This window comes from Cupressus sempervirens, chromosome 5 (assembly GCF_028749045.1).
Source record: "Cupressus sempervirens isolate cs-2001-9-10 chromosome 5, ASM2874904v1, whole genome shotgun sequence".
Taxonomy (NCBI): domain Eukaryota; kingdom Viridiplantae; phylum Streptophyta; class Pinopsida; order Cupressales; family Cupressaceae; genus Cupressus; species Cupressus sempervirens.
In genome coordinates this window covers 986,310,386-986,331,348 of record NC_143122.1, presented here as the reverse complement: position 1 = coordinate 986,331,348, position 20,963 = coordinate 986,310,386, and the positions used below count along the sequence as shown (strand labels likewise).

Sequence of the window (20,963 nt, the reverse complement as noted above, 5' to 3'; positions counted from 1 at the left end):
CATTGTTTAAATGAAAAATATTAATTATTTTAAAGTTTAAAACAAAATAATTCAATAAATTAAAACTTAATTTAAATATATTAATGTAAAATAAACCAATGTCATATTACATATTAATATTAAATTAATACTTAATTGTTAAAGTTCAACATTTCACACTTTATAATTACATTATTTGAAATATACATCATTTATAAAACATTATAAAATATAATTTTTATTTATTTACTAAATTTTTATAAAATGTTATAAAGCAAAACAAAATTAAAAAATTGAGATATATCTAATTAAATATAAACTCTTAAGATTTTATAATTTAAAGAACTTTGATAATATCCATTACAAACTATTATATGAAAAAATAATTATCATTACAAACTATTGTAAGAGACATTGTGATTAAAACAATTACCAATTACGTCTTAGAGCCATATTACATTAATAAAAACATTATGCCAAAAACCATATACCAAATTCCAAATAGGGAAACAGCTTATAAAATGAAAACCAGTCAAAATAAAATTTACATTTTAAAGAGCCATATTACATTAATAAATATTATGCAAAAAAACATATACCAAATTCCAAATAGGGAACACCTTATAATGAAAACCATGGAAAATAAAAATTGCATTTTAAATTGGAATTTATCGAAGGTTTCAAACAATTTCAATGTTGAACGCAGCCCAGCACACAACAATGCAGATAGATGATGCAGGAAATGATGTCCTCCCTTACGCACATAGCAAACAGCACTGCAAACAGACGATGCAGGAAACAATGCTCCTCCTCCTCCCATGCAGATAGCAAACGGGGCTCCACACACAAACAACAAACAGATGAAGAATCTCCCGTTGCTCTGTAATACATGAAATTATTCTTTGCCTTTGCTACGCGTACATATGATTATGTGCATTTAAGGACCCAATAACTCTATTATATAGAGTAAAATCGATTCAGAAACCCTAAAATGAACCTCAAAAGAAAAAATTAGCAATTTCTAAATATTCAGGGCAGCACAAAAAATCCCCCAACTTTTGTGGTCAAATAACGGCAAATTTGGGCAATCTTTTTAGAAAAAAAATTATATTTGAAAAAAATTGAATCTCTTCCTTCAAATGCTCCAAACCTTGTGACTTAGCTAAGTTGAACTTGATGCTATGATTTATTTTTAATGTTTTGAATCTTTGACGTTGAACTTGTTACTTGAACTATACGATGGTATGATCAATATGATTACAACTTTATGGTGTTTTTGTTGTTTAAATGTGTTTGTGCTACTATGCCACATTCTAATTCTAGCTCATGCTTCATAAATATGTATATATATAATTTTTACATGTTTTTGTACTAACAAAACCAAACCATTTTCCAAAAATTTTGAGAAACTGTGAACCAATTCTCGAACTTCGAACTTGGAACCGAACTCAAACCGATAACTTAGGTATTTTCTATTAGTGTGAATAAGGTTATTTCCTAACTAGTCATAAATGGGAAACTATTCAGATGACTTACGTTTACTTAGCCCTAAGTGGTACTCTTGAAGTGAGTTATAATGGGGCCATCTTCACCTCATTTACTTTTAGTTATCTAGGCATTTAATATTTGCATCATGCATTTAATGTTATGTTCATGTTAGTTGTCTCGAGCGCATATGATCAAGACACATGTCATGATCTTGTCTAATCTTATGACCTCACCTTGCCAATATAAGGAAGGTACTCATAGCATTGTATATATTTCATAACTCATGTATCAATCATGTAGTCATCATATCATATTGCATTCTTTGATTTGACAAAAGAGCATCTTCTATTGTTGCTTCTCTATTGTTATGAGGAGGTTATTTAGTGTTGCAGATTATAGATCTTGGGTGTTTACTTCAATATGGTATTAGAGTTTGAATCTTACAAACCCTTCCCTTTAGAGAGTTTTTTGTCAATCAAATTTACATTGTGATTTAAGTTTCTATCCATCATCCTATATTACATGACGTGTTTCAGTGGGATTTGGTTATCGCAGCAATTTTGGCTATAGTGGCAGTATTTTTGGTAGACCAGTTGCATTGAGGAGGCTCAAGAAAGTCAATTTGGCCTTTGTTTCACTCAATTTTCCCACCATCTACAACTTTGGCAAACAAGGGTTTGAAGCTCAAATTTTGTGAACAGCATCTTTCCAAGGCTTTTCTGGCTCAAATCAACCTCACCATTGTGTCCAAGAAGTAGATTGATAAACTTTGACTAAAAATTGCCACTTTTTAGAAAAGTTGTTTGAGACAACAAAAACATTTATCCAAGCAAGTCATATGACCCCCCCAAGCACAAGTATGATGTCAAAAAAATTCGTCAGAAAATTAAAATATTTTGTAGTGTATTGTTTGGTGAATACTTTTTTGTCGTGTGTGTGTGTGGGTGTGAGTGTGTATATGTATGTGTATATGTATGTGCATGTGTGGTGTATGCGTATACGTATGTGTATATGTATATGTACATGTACATGTGCGTGTACATGTATATGTATATGTATATGTTTGGGAGAGGACCTAGTAGTTGAGCAACCTAACTTTGCGCTTCTCAAAATCCTAGCAGAAATTTCAAATAATTGTCAATTTTTTTACAGCAGCTTACTCGGCCAGTCTCCTACTTATAACTAAGCTTTCAAGGCCACATCACCGAATATAATGCCACATCAGCACGCTTTTCGCCAAGCTATCCAAAAAGATCGAATAAAAAGGGAGACCAATAATGGGCATGAAATCAACAAGTGCTATCACAACTATTGGAACTTCCTCAACTACTAGGTATAAATACAATCATTTTTCTCAAGCATAGAAATATCAAATCTTTTTGTCAGCTTTTATGAATATGGTCAATCCTTTCATACCTCTGTAGACCTGTCTCATCAACTCGTGTTACTCCTTTGTCATTATTACGATAATAGATAAGCTTATATTATTAGTTAATGGTTATCTATTTGTAATCTATTGCAAATATTAGAATGTTTCTAATATTTAGTTAGTTGTAGTTATCTGTTAGCTTTCTTTTAGCTAAAATGGAATATTTCTATTCTTTACAATTGTTTCCTTAGTAAAACATCGTTTTATTCTTTTGAATATATAGACCTCTTGGTCTCTGATAATAACAAGCAAGTATTTTACCAATTACTTTGTAATAAAGCATGTGGATGTTCACTATCACTACATACAACAACTGGTTGAAGATGGGACAATAGACTTGTAGTATGTTCCTACCACAGATCAGACTGCAAACATTCTCACCAAGCCTCTTGGTCCTGATAAGTTTGTCAAATTCAGAGGACAACTTGGTGTTGTGGATAGATTAACAATTAAGGGAGGGTATTACGATAATAGATAAACTTCTATTATTAGTTAATAGTTATCTATTTGTAATCTATTGTAAATATTAGAATGTTTCTAATATTTAGTTAGTTGTAGTTATCTGTTAGCTTTCTTTAGCTTTCTTTTAGCTAGAATAGAATATTTCTATTCTTTACGATCGTTTCCTAAGAAAACATCGCTTTATTCTTTTGTATATATAGACCTCTCAGTCTCTATTAATAACAAGCAAGTATTTTACCAATTACTTCATAATCGTCAATGTCCTAAAAATTTCTTTGGCAAGCCATACACTTCCTTGGGCTGGCGCATTTCATTTGATTGGTGCTTATGGGACTGCACGCATTTGCCTTTGGAGGGAAAACTCGTTGTGTGGGTTTGCAATTGGTGGCATGGGTTTTCTTTTGGGGTTGCGTTCGATATGCCTTTTGCGCTTTAAACATTGTGATTGAGACTTTTTTAATTTGCAGCAGCTTTATCTTATGGGGCTCACATGGTAGGTGAGTCAAATTGCAAAGTCAGCACACCTTTTACTATCAGTGTTGGTTTTAAGTTGGTGAATTTACATTTTGATGACACCTTTGTCTGGTAGGCACTCGAGCAATAGTACCTATCACCCTTCATGCATGCCATGGTTTCGTTAAGGGACAAAGCACTCTTAAACCACACCATCAACTTAGCACTTCGTACTACCTTTTCCCATCCTCCAAACACTCCACCTTGCTCTTTGTGCCCACCACTCCTGCCACCTGCATGTTGCTCTACCGGTGGCTGGATGGCTGGCTTTTTTCTCTGTAGTAGAGGTCTAGTCAAATGGGTACCTAGAGGGCCAGTCCCTACGTGCTAAAAAAAGTTGAAATTTTTTTAACTTTTACTGTGCAATGTCCCCTTTTTAAGATATTCTTTAAAATAATAGAGTCCAGTCAAGAGATAATATTTTTACCAAGGATTGCAATCTATATGAATATATACAAGTCAATAAATCATAGCACAATACGAAAGTTGATCAAATCATGAATTCTCCATAAATATCCTGCATATCTACAAAGCTAAAAGACCCCGTCTCTTACTCAATAGTGATAATACCAAGGACCCTGATGGAGCTCCAATTTTCACAAATTCAGGCCTCCATTTTTGCACCCTACTTGATCTTTATCCTTCAACCAGTAATATAGAATTTGGTAAAAGCTAATATGTTGCTGAAAGATGGGAATGCATTTAACAAACTTTATTTGAAAACGATCACTGGTGCAATCAAAGTTAGCCTGGATACTTTCTGGAGTTTCAATCAGCACTTTTGGAATAGGAGAGCTGCAATTTGACTGAAAAATTGATTCAAGTTCTAGAGAAATCCTTGCACTTCGCAATAATGTTAGAGCTGGTATGTTTTGTGCTTATGATGAAATCTCTATTCTTGAGATATGCATACATGATGGAGGCCAAGGTAAGTGGCAAGTACTTTTTCGACATGAAGAAATATGCTGCTGCTTTAGAACACTGCAGAGACGCATTTCAAAAAGATTAAGCACACTCATTTCAGGCTGAAGATGCCTTTTATGCTAAGGATTTCATGACAAAAATAAATTATATCAGGTCATTTGAGAAAGTTTGATTGCCTCTCTTGGTTGGACTTAAAAAGGCAATTAACATGCTACTGGTATCAAAACATTGAATTCTGAAGAATCACAGATGGTATTGTGGCTTCTGAAGAACTCCTTGGTATAGGCTGGAGAAGGACAGGGCATTTCCATACTTACATACTGTATATCCTTATACAAATCATTTACCTTTTACCACAATGGGTTCTGGATATATTTCTGCTATGGCAATGTTTGAATCACAATACAAAGAAGGGCTAAATAATAAAGGAGGAATTTATGCAGTCTCTATTATCACTGTCACTACCATGGATGGTAGAAGTGTTGGAGATGATCTGTGGTTGACTCATCGTGCATTGCAAGTAAAATGGCACATAAGGCTTTGAAGGTTCAGACTCGTGTTGTATCATCAGAAGTTGAGACTGCAATTCATGGCGATCATTGAGGTGAATTTGGACAGGGCTGCGGCCATGAATGCATACTAGTCACTGTAGTCACGATTTATTGTTCAAGAACAACTTGTAGCAATACATAACTCCTCCTTTACTCCTGTGTACCAGTTTGGAGGCAAGACACAACAATACACCTCATCTACTATAAAATGATGCACATGGTTATAAAAGTGTTTTCATCTGCACAGTGCATTCCCATAGGAAGGAAAAATAATAGATAAGACTTTTGAGAAGGTCTCAGCCAGATCTTCAAAGATTGCTCTGAATCAAACTTATTTCTTCAAATTGATAAAGTGGCACAATAAATAAAAGGAACACTCACGAAGCCCAATTTCTCCAGCAATAAGTGTGAAGGATCCAAGCGTGCCTGATAATATAGATGAGATTGAAGCATGTTCAGAGAGCACACGATTTGGTGCAAATTATATATCTCTGCCTCCTAAAGAATATTTACTATAAAATATACAACCATCTAGTATCTTTGAAGATATATATTTATGCTCCGGTCAACACATTTTTTCTGTTTGCAGAAAAACATAATTGTTCTGTTCCATACACGAGTGATGACATATTCAAACAGAGAGAAATAGACCAGAATTCAAAACATTCTGATAAAATTGAAGAGTCTTCCGTTAAGTGTTTACTATTACAAATGTGTGTGGTATTCCATGCAACTTCAAGTGACTATCTTGGCGTTCCTAACTTAGAAGATGATATAAGAATTCCTATCACGATGCTTGTGTTAACTCAACTTCAACAATAAATGAAACAATACATTCCATGAGCGCTTTACTATATTCATTTTATTCAATCCAAATCTGGGAGGAATCATCTGTGTATCTGTTCACAAACAGGACCTGAGTTAGCGTATGAGGCAACAGAAATATATAAGAGGTCGCCTGTGGAGTTCCAAGTCAGTGATGAAGAGTCCATATGCCATCAGGAGTTGACTCAAAAGCTATCGTGGATACAAAGACAGCAACACAAACATTACTATAGCGGCAAAGATGTATTACGGGGTATCCATGATCGCATCTGTTACTTGAAATGAATAACTCAGGCATCACGTCGAATGGAACCACAATGATAATCATGTCAATATAGCAGCATCACTCGATGAAAAATATGGCATTTTTAATAGGAACTCTCTCTATACTATCGGAAAAACATACGAGAATATTTTTCTGAGTTCCACGTATATGGTTGCGTATGATTTATTGTCACCTATGGCTCGATATGATTCGAAGCCACTATAATGCAGGGATCATGATGAGTCCATGTCAGCGGTGCCATTGGGAGTAGTCAAAATCCAAATCCAAATACAGGGAAAATCAACGGCAATGGATACAATACATCTATTTCCAATAAAACCACGGAGAAGTTATATGTTGTGTTAAATCTCTCTCTTCACCCACGACAAAGGATACAGGAGGACGACACTTTGAACGTCTGTATGTTTGCTGGAATCAAGCCATGAAGATTTGACGGCATGGATATTCAACTGAGAAGAAATACGAAGCCCAGATTTTGGAAGGATTCAGTAGCGTTATAAACTTCAATAATATTATTCGTATGCAGAAGAAGAATCTTCCCACACCGCACAGCTACGAAAGCCTCAATGACGGCGTATTTCTGTAAGGTTTTCAAAGAAATAAAGGTCATCGATCAGAAGTATTATTAGCAAATAATTATCGATGCTATTGAGATTTAAATAAACAAATATGATTAAATAAAACAATATGTAAATGAAAGGATATAACTTTTCAAAACTGAAAAGTTGCACCTCCTTACTATTGAGATATGAGATGAGACATATATTGGGAAGAAGACAGATTGACAAAAACAGGAAAACATATTCAAGAAGAAGCAAACGAGAAATATTAGAAGGTGAATGAGCGCTAAAAGGATAAATAAGGGGGAATAATATATAATTTGCAATTTGGATATGTAAAATATTATAAATAAGTAAAGATCATTTGTACTCATTTTATAAATTTAATGCAAGAGCCCTGTTTTGCTTATTCGTCTTGAAAATTGAGGTTCAGGTATTTTGTTCAGATTTGTCCTTTGTGATTATTGATTTTAAATCAATTGCTGCTAACCATGAAGAAGTTTGATTTTAATATATATCCTCAATTATTAAAATTTGCATACGAAATGTTGTCTACGGGAATTTTGTCTAATTGGTTTTCCAAAGAAATTAAATTCAATTAAACTAAGATTTGTGTTGCCAATTGAAGTTTTAGCCTATAAAGTAGCCGATGGTATAATACTCTCTTTCACGAAGAAATTAAATTCAATTAGACTAGGATTTGTGTTGCCAGTTGAAGTTTCAGCTTATAAAGTAGCCAATGGTATAATACTAGTTCTCATGGTTCTGACTTTATTTGCCCAAGGTGGAATAAGGGACTTGTTTGCATTTTATATTAAAAAAAAAAATGAGTTAACATCTGAAGTCTTGAAGTTGAATACTCCCTCATATCCATAATTCATAAACATTATACCTTCCATTCAAATAACATTCATTTCACAAACAAATATCAAAGCATTTATACAAATTTCATTTTGAACATGTTTTAAATATTTTGCTAACTTAAGAATTCATATTCATCAAATTCACCATAGAAAAATTTTGAACCAAGGGATCAAGATTTGAAGTGAAGGTTTACCCAACTAGGTGTGGCGAAGCCTAAAGTGTAAGGGAATTGAAATCATTCACATTCGTTGGCCAGAACTAATTGGGCAATCCTATTGGAGAATTGGCAAAGCTCCTAAATTTCCAATATGATTGGTGACTTCGTTGGGGAGAGTTGCTCACAATAAGTATTGTGAAGTTACATAGAGTATCAGATTTTGTAGACCAGAATCAGAAAAAAGTTATATTAATTTGTTTGGATACGTACACTGTTGGAAGCGAGAACCCAAAAGATCAACACATTTCTTGAAAGAGGTGGCGACTCTATTAAGTTTTCAGTTCGCAGCTTTGTTGAGGGAGAAGACTCATAAGAAAATGGTAGACAGTTTTTCAAATGTATCGATCATTTCAAAGAAGTCTTTTATTCTAGATGGCATCAAGGCATTGGATTTCAGCAATTTTGATTATGGACCTAGCAAGTTATGCCCAAAACTTTCACAACTTGTACCAAAGTTCCGTGGAGAATGGGATGAATGAACACTTTGACATTTGGATATGTTTTATACATTCATAGAAGATTATAAGATTTGTACGGAAGATTTAAGTGATGAAGCTTTTTGTCAAAACATTAAAAGACAATGTGAGACAAGCATATGAATCATTACCTACACAATGTATCTCATCTAGGAAGGATTTTGAACAATGGTTCCTATATGAATTTCATGATGCAAGCAAGGATGAACGGTATGAAGACCAAAGCTGCAAAATGGAAGAGAATCTTAACATGTCTCCGCTTGATGCCTTTTTCAATCTAGAAAGATATGAAGGCAAGACATCGACATATTTATTCATAAGGATGATGAACATTTATCATGAGATACCATCAAATCTCATGCCTCCATATGAGGAATTCCTAAAGAAAATTTACAAGTTGGAAATCTTGCCAAAGGACCCTGAGTGAAACTTCTTTGTCAGATATTAGAAGAAGATGATGAATACAAGCAAAAAAAATACCAAAATGAAACAAAAGCATGATGATGCTTCAGATTCAAACATAGAAGAAATTTTGGACCAAGTTGAAGAAGAATCTGACCATGATGATATTTGTGTGAGAACAAATGATAGCAAATGTAGAAATGAAGTGGATGATTCTCTCAGTGTTGAAGAAATTTCAGCCTTGTTAGATCTGGAATATCATAAACATGTTGAAAGAAATGGTCCAAATTTTTCTCAATTCACCATGGTGAGAAAGTTGATGGATCAATGTATTCTCAAGGGGTATTGGATGAAGGAGATGATAATTCATAGGAATCATATAGTGAAGATGAAATAGAACTGCATACAGTGTATGAATAGGAGGAAGTTTTAGGAGATAATGAAGATATTAGTCTTGTTGATAAAATATCTGATGATCCGGATGAAAGCTCTCATGAAAATATTCCTGAATTCTCTATGTTCCTGAATCCATTGTTTGAAGAGGAAGTAGATGAAGATATGTCTGAGTTCTCCATGTTTTTGAATCTGTTGTTTGAAGAGGATTTTTTATGCAATCAAGTCCATCAATATCATGATCAAGACAGCCGGCCTAATTTTGAAGTTGATGAAACTCATGATATGCATCCACGAAGTGAAACATGCATTAGTCCATCCTATGAGCAGAAGTTGCATCAGATTTGTGAGGATGAAATGGATTCAGACAAGTATAATGACGAGAATGTGTTGAAGAATAGTTCTGATATTTTTTCAATTGTCCCATCTAATCAAACTCTTGATACATGTAGAGTGACATCTTCTAAATATGGATCATCTTCGAAAGCTCATAAAGGAAAGGATCTGCATTTTGAATATGGAGACATAGATGTACAAGACAACATCTAAGTAGAGAAAATTGATCTAGATGCTGGTATGACTGATAAAATGCATAGAGATCCTCCATTTAGCAAAGACTACAATGCACCTAATGCCCTCTATGAGGCTAAACAAAAGTTAGACACCAACAATGACATTGATGAAGCAGAAATAGAAAAGCATACCATGACCAAAAGGAAGTTGTTACATGATCAGAATTATGCGCTTCATAGATGAAAGAATCAATGTTCATATTTGGGGGGCCTGGGGCCACCCAATTTCACCTTGCATCATGTTAATTGTTGGTTCCCAAAATCGCAGATTGGAATCCTACGAGCCTTGCCTGCTCGATTCTGGGATATCCAACTGGTTAAGGCCAACTTGACGGGATCAATCAATTGTGATCTAAATCCCCTGCGCTTCCGGCTCTGCAAGACCGAGGCGGGTGCACCTAATCTTGGATGAAACACTTAGATCCAAGACACTTAAAACAGATCAATCAAAGCACAAACACAATAAATATTTCCAAATGGCAAGAAATATAGAAAAACTTTAAACTTGTGATATATGAATTGAGAACAAAAATAAATGATTGAAATAATGTTTTAAATAAAGTATGAATATAGATTAATGCATCATATGAATATATTACTTTCGCAAAGGCAAGAAATTAAACAATTGCCAGCATATGGATTATGAATCAGGAGTAAAAGACCAGTGCCTAATTAAATGGGCAATAGAGTCAAAATTATCAATTGAAACGTACAACTTTATAAAATCTAATATATTTGAATTATAAACAATTTTAATAATCAGACGCGATGGATCGATTATTTAAATGCAATTTTAAATAAGTCTAAAATGCACTTTAACTCTTACTGAGACAAGTTAGACATAAATACGGAAACAATAAATTATTTCACAATATTTATGATTATCAAATTTAAAATGCAATAATGATCCCGTCCACTATTTTGAATATTAAAATACTTATAAAATATAAATAAAAGACATTTATAAAGGACACAATTTAATAATGAGTTAAACTCTAATGCAGATAAAATAAATGTGCTTATAGATTATGCCTGAAAAATTAAAAGTAGAGACACTCCCTAATGATGATCTATCTACAACAAATATATCAGGACCGAATGAGATTGACTCAAAAATCCACCATCCACAAGCTTGGTTCAACAAGTCACTCCGTTGCCGATGAGAAGATATAACATATCATAAAACAGGCTAAGAAAAAGTTTCAAATATGAAAATTGAATGTTGTTGTCTCTTCCTTGGTTCTACTTTACATATATTTATAAATGTCCAAAGGGCATCAATTGCGTTCGAAGCCTTGCGTCTCTTCATAAATAAAACTAACGGATACTGAAAACTTATGTGTTTTAAATTTATCAAAATATAATTAAACGCCTTTGCTTTATATCTCCCACTGGCGTTAATGCAGAGTCTTTTGCATCCGATCAAATAAAATAACCCCTCCAACATAACTTTGCGTGAATCAACCCCATTATACAATGACTTTAGACGCTCTCAATGCTCCTCCCGCTGGATCTGAGATACCATCTTTTCTATCACTTATTCGTCATTATCGGAAGTACTGCCGGTGCGTCTTTTGGCTGGTGGTGCATCCTAGCATCATATTATAGATTATATGTTTACAAAAACCGCTTCAGGACCCCTCTCCATGCACTCATTCATGCGATAATAATCTATTATTCACGCCTTTGCACAGCGATTAATTTTCCATAGACGATGTGCACTCCCGTGACCGGTATTTGCTATAGTTGGAAAACATTATTATGGAATTCTGGCGGCTCTCCTGCGATTTCTTATTGCGTGATTCCAACGGTGATGACGTGATTCCTTCAATCCCGCGGACATTTGAATGGGAGAATACACAGATGGGGTGAATTGTGCGGAACTCCTCCTTGTGCTTGGGTTGCAAATAGTCTTTCTCGTTTCATACGCTCGTCGCCCAGATACGCTTAATTCGATACCTCCTTTTCCTCAGCATATATTCTCCAGACCTGCGCAAGAACACAAAATCAAAATAAGTTTATCAATGATTAGCAATATTTAACACAAAAAACCATGATTCAACGGTTCTCTGAAACATAATCATTAGGCCTTCAAATAACTCCCGTAGCTTCACGCATATACAGTAATACGATGATAACTACTTGGCGGATTGTGAAAACACGACTTCCAGATCTTAACCAATTTGATATGAGGATACTGCACACTTCAATGTAATGTGAGACGGGAACTTCATTTCATCGGTGGACTCGAAATCTTGTTCTCATCAAGCCTGCATGATAATAATATTACCGTTTGCACTTATGTTCTCTGACTGGGATCGCTGCACCATATATATAGCAGAGACACAATTGTGGGCAAGATTTGACTTCCTGCAACTTTGTTTGGAGCATTATCTAGATAGAAGCTTTGACAAGAGACTGGCATGATTATTATCTGCATTTCTGAACTATGTGCAGACATTTTATACTCTTTTGGTTTCTGAATCAATACAAACTGTTCATAAAGTTCGCTGCTAATGGAATCCAATACTTCAAAAGATAAATTTATTATCAGGATCATGACTTCACTGCACTATTTTGGCAAATATTGCAACTATGCATCATTTATTGCATTCATGCTGTATATCTCACATATACGCTTGCTATCTGGTGAAAAACCCCTTCATATGTATTTCTGAATACAAACTCTCAATTATCAACCTCACAGAGAATCACTGAAATACCTACAAAATTTGATGAACATTCTGATTACAGTATTACCCAATCTACAACCAGAGGTGGTTATATGTATCTTCTGATTCCAAGGATTAAAAGTTCTTGCTTTCATAGTACATCATCAGCAATGCAAGAAAGTGTACAAGCTATATCAAACATGATCCTCGACCTATCCTTTAGCTGTTGGCATACCGTGATGATAATTTCTCCTATAACTGTAGGATTCATCTTTTCACTATTATAAAACATGCTAAGCACCATGACATCTTCCAGAAAACTGTGTGAAAACACGGGTCTCTGATGGCAGCCAATTCAATACATTTCTATCAAGCTCTGAACATTGGTAATGACAGTTCTCATATATAGCCTTGCTTATCATTTTCCGCTCTATAAAAAAAAAAAACTCTCTTCAAGACTATTATTGTTTAAATTGATTTGAAAATTTTTTGGGTTCCATCATTAATCATGGATGCTCGATCTGCTCCTTCAAAGATAGCTGGAATCACATTATGCCCACAAGGAGCATATGTCCCTAGCAAGAGCCACTGATGAAGCTCCAATTTTCACAAATTTGGGCCTCCTTTTTTGCACCCTACCTAATCTTTATCCTTCAACCAATAGTATAGAATTTGGTAAAAACTAATATGTTGTTGAAAGATGGGAATGCATTTGACAAACTTTATTTGAAAAGGACCACTGGTGCAATCAAATTTAGCCTGGATACTTTTTAAGGATTGGAGCCCATGGGTACTATCTAGAGTTTCAATCAGCACTTTCGGAATAGAAGAGCTGCAATTTGACTGAGAATTTGATCCAAGTTCTAGAGAAGTCCTTGGACTTTGCAATTATGTTACAGCCGGTATGTTTTGTGATTATGATTTAAGAAGAATTGACATATTATTTAAGAAAATTCGGACATGTGTAACAATCTCCAACATATATAGTTCATCTTGATACATTAGTTATCATGACCTCCGACACACTTTGGGACAAAAATTTAATGTAGTCTATCATGATAATAGATCAAGAACCCAGGAGCAACAATCTTAGTATCATGATTTCCGGCACATTCTAGGACAGCAACTTAATGTGATCAATCATGATACATTTGTTATCATGATCTCCGACACATTTCAGAACAACTTAATGTAGTCTAACATGATAACAAGATAAGAACTCAAGTACAACAATTTCAGTATCATGATTTCCGGCACATTCTGAGACAGCAACTTAGTGTAGTCAATCATGATACATTTGTTATCAGCACATTCCAAGACAACAACTTAATTTAGTCTATCATGATAACAAGTTAAGAACGCAAGAACAAAAATACAGTATCATGATCTCCGACACATTCCGAGACAACAAGTTAATGTAGTCAATCATGATACGTTCATTATCATGATATCCAACACATTCTGGGACAACAACTTAATGTAGTCAATCATGATAACAGATCAAGCCATTGTTAATATCATAGTATATGTAAGTTCAGACTATCAATAATTATATCGATAGTATGTCATTAACAATATCGATAATGACATGATATATATAAGTTTTGTCTATCAATAATATATATATATATATATATATATAGGTGTGTCTGATTCACTCTCAGATATATACATATATGTCAATTTAATTGTAATATACCAAATGCTTCAATCCGAAAGAAGCTATATCTTTAACAGACCACCATAGCAGTACAAAGTCGCATTCTTTTTCAAAACTTCCTCTTTGTTAAAAACAAAAATAACATCATTTTCCAAATAGCATCTATGGTCTCCAAGTGCATTTAACTTAATTCTCTACTTTATAGTATTTTTCTTCAAAAAAATATTTGAAAGTAAAGCATACATGAAAAGAGAACTCAGAACACCATGATTTTGTTCTCGAAGAAAACTTACCCTAGGGAAAACCTCAGTGGGGATTGAACCCACAAGATGATGTACTGATCTGAAAATATCTTTGTTAGGAGATCTGACCCTATTAGGACTTAGGAGTCGTTACATAGCATTTAGTAAATTGGTCCCTGTTAAAGAACAAGACCTTGTTAGGGGTCTGCAACCCTGTTAGGAGTTAAAAACAAAAGTGAGCACACTTGCTCGAGCATGAAGGTTAAATCTAGACTCGCTGTCCAATTACAAAGAAAGCATTACAACAATAGAGACATGTACATGACATCACAATGTTTGATTAGTCCCAATGAAGCTCACATCTGCTTTGGTCCAGCATCAAAGCTTGCACTTTATATATTACATACATCATATATCATATCTAACATGTTTGCATACCAAATAAGTCCTTGTATATCCTTGAGAACAATTAATTTTGTCGGCTTCTTCACCAAATGTGTCCACTCAAATAGGTTTATGCAAAATAGGACGATGCTATCTAAGAATTAAGTCCTTGGATGTTGTCTCTCCATTGCCAAGCAATTAAATTGTAAAACAATTCAATTAGCTAGGCTAAATTGCCTCATCTCATAATTTGTCATGTAACTTTAATATACTGAACTTGTTACACTTTGCATCACCAAAACACATGCTATTCGCCATATAAATACAAGCGATCATACCAGAAGCTCATATACATTGTATATGCCATTTTCCCAGAGTTATAGCCATATCTGATAATTTTGTTGTCATCGCTGACCAAATCTGTCCAATTGTCATGTATATCTCCTCTAGACATACACATTTTCATATACAAACCTTAACAAAACTGATTGTTAATCCGAGTGACTATGCAAATGGGGTACGTTGCCATCAATGACAACATCTGAATACTCACTTCACACTTGCCAACAATCTCCCCTTTTGGCATTGATGGCAACACTTAGTGAAAAATGTCTAAGTGTCAATGCCAAAAAGCAAAAATGCTCTTAGTAGCTTGCTCTATCAATGCATTCCTCCTTTGATATCGACCTTAGAATACTCTGTACAATATATTGTACATGTATCATCTTTCATGCTATCACTCCCCCTTTGACATCAATGGCAAAGGGAAGATACCAAAACTTATGTATTTTGCATGTAGGCAAATTGTATCTACACAAACCTCAAAATATCTGCAAAATTTACTTTCAATGCCTGAAAGTCAATGTTCCAAGTCATCTTCAAGCTCTCTACAACTTGAATCTCTCCACACAAAGCATAAGCTTCTATCTCAATTGTCTCTAGGAAAGTAGGTATGAAAATTGCATAAGACTTTTGGGTTGTCTTAAACAATTACAGCTCCTGCATAATTCTCAATCGCAGGAGTAATGAGAATCCTCAGCTTTGCAAATCTTCTCAAAACTTCATCCTTTTCATACTAAAGTGTACTAATCTTATCCATTGTTTTATCCACTTCTTTATTAAAATCAATCACTACTTGTCTAGATTTCTCATACACAATAGCCAACTTATCTAAACATTCTTCTTCTTCCTTAATCATTTTCCCAACATCAGCTACCTACTTAGCTGATCTAGCAATGGATATATATTTGTCTACCTTCAGACATACAAGCTTTCACTTCTTTACTATGCACATCAACTAGCTTAGTATCACTAGCTATGGAGGCACATACCTTATTAAACCTCTTTTTTTGTATTCCTTGCTTGCCTTGGCCTCAACTACTTGCTCAAAAGAATGAAAGTGAGTATCAAACTCATCCATGTTGTCTACTACATTGCTTCACTGAAATGTATAAGGCAAAGGCAATATCTTGTTAAAACAGTTTAGTGCTCTCCTTAGCACTCCCGCCTTGCTGTTTTTTTCTTTCAGACCTCTCTTTTTCTTTAGCAAAATCCAATATATTTATATACATAACCTATTACTATTTGACTTATAGATAAGATAAGATAATGATATTAATGTCCAACAAAAGACCAAAAAGAGGTCTATGGGACTAAAAGATTACAATAGTGAGGCTGACACCAGCAGGAGCACACAAAGGTGTCCGAAAATAAACGAATACAACCAAAGTAATAACAACAAAGAACAGAGACAAAGAAAGCGCTAGGAGTCTTTCTTGGGCGAGAAGAAATCAGTCACTGAATGATACACATGCCAATGTGTAGAGGCACTATACTGTCTCTGGCCACTCACAGAGGAGTGTCGCTGGTGCAAATAGCCAGAACGGGATTTGACACATCTGGAAAGCCCATTAGATCGAATAGAGCTAGAAGAGAAGCTATAATGTTATCAAGGAGGGATGGACCTTTGTCCCAAGATAGGGTGGGGATCAACGACCCTGAGCGCCTTGCGGACATCTACCCAAGAAAGCCCAAGGGCTTGGATCTGTAAACTTTGAGGGAATCCATTGCAAGTTGGTGTCTAGGCAACTTAGATAACATCTACTCCTACTGTCTTTGAGATGAATTAGTAATAAGGTTGGATATGAGTGTTAAAGATAAATATAATACGATGAACAACTAATCCTATCAGGGAACATTATAATCCAGACCTAATCAAGAAATATACAATAAATTGAGTAAGGTCCCAAACAGGATATTAGAAGTGCTATCACTTTGGCCAGTAAGAAGCAGCAAGTTGTATCTCTTTCCTAAATGGAAGTTGAATATCAAGGAACACTCAAAGCCGGTTGCAATATAGTTTGGCTTCATAGGATGCTTTATGACATCCATATGTCTCAAGCAAGCCCTTCACCCCTCTTTTGTGACAATCAAAGTGTCCTCAAACTCGGCATAAACTCTAAATATCCATGAGCGCACTAAGCATATTGATATTCATTATCATTTTGTCCATCAGCTGGTTGAATTTGCAGTTTGTTCCTATAGCAGATCAAACTGCTGATATTTTCACAAAGTCCCTATTTCCAAAGAAGTTTGTCAAATTCAAGGGGCAGCTTGGTGTCGTTGATATGTTGACCATTAAGGGAGGGTATTAAAATAATATCTCCTAAGTTGGATTGTGTATATATTCAATGGTCACTTCTAGATATTGTAAATATCTTGTATAATAGATTCTTTCTATTATTTCTACATTTCTTTTTAGAAACATCTCTCTTGTAAACTCAATAAAAACGTTCCTTTCTTAGTTAATAAATCATTCAGTAACTTCTGTAATACATTTCTATGTTTAACATTAAGACCTGCAGCTGCAGGGACAAACCTGTGACTGTGGAGGTGAATCCATGCAGGATCAAAACTGCAGATTTCAGAATTGAACCTGCAAGTGCAGAAGTAAACCCCACTGTTGAAAACTCAGAAATGAAATCAATTGCCATCCTTTTGACTTATTAGAGGTTAATCCCTAGGCACAGGAGACAGCTCCAGCATCACCAAAGAGAACTAGAGATGGAGAGTACATAATTTTTCATGAGATAATGGATATAAGTATTGAATTCAAGGGAATCAAAGAAAATCAGTTGTTCATTAGTTTGTAAAGGATAGACCAAGTTGTAAAGGACAAACATTATTACCCACTTCTTGTGCTATTGCTATCTTATTTCCATTAATTGTTATTTGCAACAAAGAGTAGTAGTGTGATTGCCACCATAAAGTTGGTATTTACCCTCGTGGGATTGCATTTAAAAGATAAAATCTTTTGTTTTATTATAGCTTGTATATTTCTGTTTTTGCAAGTTAGATTTCTGATTTTATTGGCAAAATTCATACTTTTCAATTGCTAAAGCAAGTAGTAATGTAGCAATTATTTTATAAAACTTAAAATTCTACAAATTTTGAGAGTTTATAGATCTAAGATTTAACACATTTCACAAATTTTTTTCTGAAAAAAGTGTTTACTGCCTAATTCAACTTGATGGAATATCACCAAAGTGAACAATTTAATGAATGCAGAAACTATAAAGATCTCGTAACAGCAATTACACAGATTTCTCAATATATTCATTCATGAGCTTATACAAATTAGATTTGGGGAAATTCCATGCATGTATTCCCTTTTTCTGGTGTACAATATGGCTATATAAAGCGATCAACAGTTGCTAAGAAGTTAAAGAACTACTGATTATCAGTTGCTTTCAACCACTTAACATCCTGACCACCGAACTACAATGGAAACTAACAGAATTATTTTACTGAATACATGAATGCCCCCAAACGAAAGTCATCTTCTAGAGGGATGAATGAATGATTGAAAGATTTTAATAACATCCACAAGGCCAAAGCAGCCTATGGGGCCTGCAAACTAGCACAACTCACTAGGCAGGATGTCAAGAATATTAAACCAGCTGTAACCTCTCACTTAATTTCCTCTCTGATGGTGCATTTTTGATCATCGGGTTTGCAGTTCTGACTAACTGCTTATCTTCAAATAGGTAGTTTAAGTTGTCGGCCTCTAAAATATCTACAAAGCCAGATTTGATGTTGTTGTAAGCTAGGCATTGCATTAATAAAATGGTGCTCTGTCTCAACCACATCCATAGTGCAGAATAGGCAAGTCCTATTTTCCGACTCTTCTTTTGGTATCAGCCATCTACCCATTTCGCACCTCAAATGGTGAGAGCTAGTTCTAAGTTGGGATATAAGAATTTTTGCTTTCCATTTAATATTTGCTCCTTTATGTGCTCTTTTTCTTTTAGTGTGGGGCTGAATTCATTGAGATAGCATTTTTTTGGGTCCATTTTGCTTTGACCATATGATGCTTCTAAATGTTTTGCACACAAACTTCTTATTTCTTCATTGGTAACTGGACACTCTTTGAGTGTTGATATCTCATTTTTTCATCCACGTGCTCTTTCTCCTATCTACACTTTCCTCTAAAACTAACCTAGGCCAACGGTGATTTTCCATTAGTTGAGTTTTCTTTAGGTAACTCAATAGTTGGTGTTTACTGTACAGGGTAAATGAAGAGTTCTTGCATTCAGAGACCAGAATATAACATAGAATGAGATAACACTTTATTCATATAACCAGAGTATATAATTAGAAGTACAATCATACTTCATAGTTCAATTCGGACAATGTACATATATCTCCTGAAGGGGTGACTCAACTATCACGCAACCTTTCAGACACTAGCTAATCCTGTCAGTTGTAGTATAGTTTTTACCGACAACATCATTCCCCCAAAAGAAAAGTCACCTTCGGATGACAAAATAGACACAACTAAACAACTAAGTACATCAAGACAAGACTAAGAAGAAGGGTGTGTCCCTGGTGGAGCAGCTATAGTAGTTGTCGTCTGTGTCCATAACTCATTCAGTTGTGCCTGCAACTCGTGCAGCTCCTGCGTCCGGGTGTTCAAATCCACCTTAGCTTGCATTTGAATCTCTAAGGCTCTATCCATCATCTCAGCTATGTTTCGGAGCTCCACCCCTTATGCATCTGACTCCATTTATAGTCGACTATTGGCTTGCTTGGCATCCTCCAACTGAGATACGAATGTTACCTTCTCTGACACCCTCTCAGCAATGAGTGTTGCTTGCTCTATCTCCCAAACTGACTGTTGCGGGGCTAAACTAGCTTCCACTGTCACTAATCTAGTAGCTATCTCCTCCCGAGCCCTCTCTACTACTACCTAATCCACCTCACTCCTCCGTAGAGCATAGTATGCCTCCTAATACACCTATACTATCTCCCGTGTCAGGTTTTCAACTCGGCTCTCGACTACAGGCTCCTTAGTAGTCCACTCCTACTGCATCACTGGAGTCTCTGTGTTCGTCCATCCCCATGCCTCGAAGCATACTAAAAAGGCCGCTGAGCAACCAACTCGCATGAAGGACAAAACCTGCTCCAACTCCTGCACCATTGTCTCCAATGTGCATGTCTATGCTGAAATCACTACTTGGCGACCTCAAGTCACCATGTCTGCCAAGTACACCTCTACATCCTCCCCTATGGCTGTTAAGGGACTTGATGATGTGGGTTGCTCTATGGCCATCATTGTCTCTACTGCTTCTAACATCCTCTCAGCAGTACTTCCCACAATAGGATGACTCTCCTCTTGTGGAGCTATAGGATCCATCTCGAGAGATACTTCTCTCATAGGCGAGAGGGTAAATGGATAGTTATTGCATTCAGAGACTAGAATATAACACAGAATGAGATGGCACTTTATTCATATAAGCAGAGTATATAATCACAAGTACAATCATACTTCGTGTTAGGATTAAACCACGAACAAAAATAACAATTACATGCAAATATAACTAATAACAGAAAATAATAGATCACACAGAAAAGAACACAAGGCACCAAGATTTAACGTGGTTCACCCAATCCCTGGGCTACGTCCACCAAACAGCTAGTCCGATATTATTACGATCCAGTGAATACAACCTGATTACAATCCGTAATCCCTTACAGCTCAATACCGCCGCAAGAACTAATTTTG

At 35.2% G+C, this 20,963-nt stretch overlaps 1 protein-coding gene across 4 annotated transcripts in view; it reads right to left on the bottom strand.

Annotated features, from left to right (window-relative positions):
- The window catches only part of LOC149559234 (uncharacterized), an 83,870-nt gene that overhangs the window by 6,646 nt on the left and 56,261 nt on the right, over positions 1–20,963 (bottom strand). For 2 of the 4 annotated variants that reach the window (XM_089833167.1, XM_089833166.1), the window contains exon 4: positions 6,012–7,037. The exons of the other annotated variants lie outside the window; for them this stretch is intronic. In XM_089833167.1, the coding sequence (XP_089689293.1) occupies positions 6,903–7,037 (135 nt within the window). In that variant the 3' untranslated portion in view covers positions 6,012–6,902. Of the gene's footprint in view, positions 1–6,011; positions 7,038–20,963 lie in introns of those variants that run through there. 4 annotated transcript variants of the gene reach the window in all.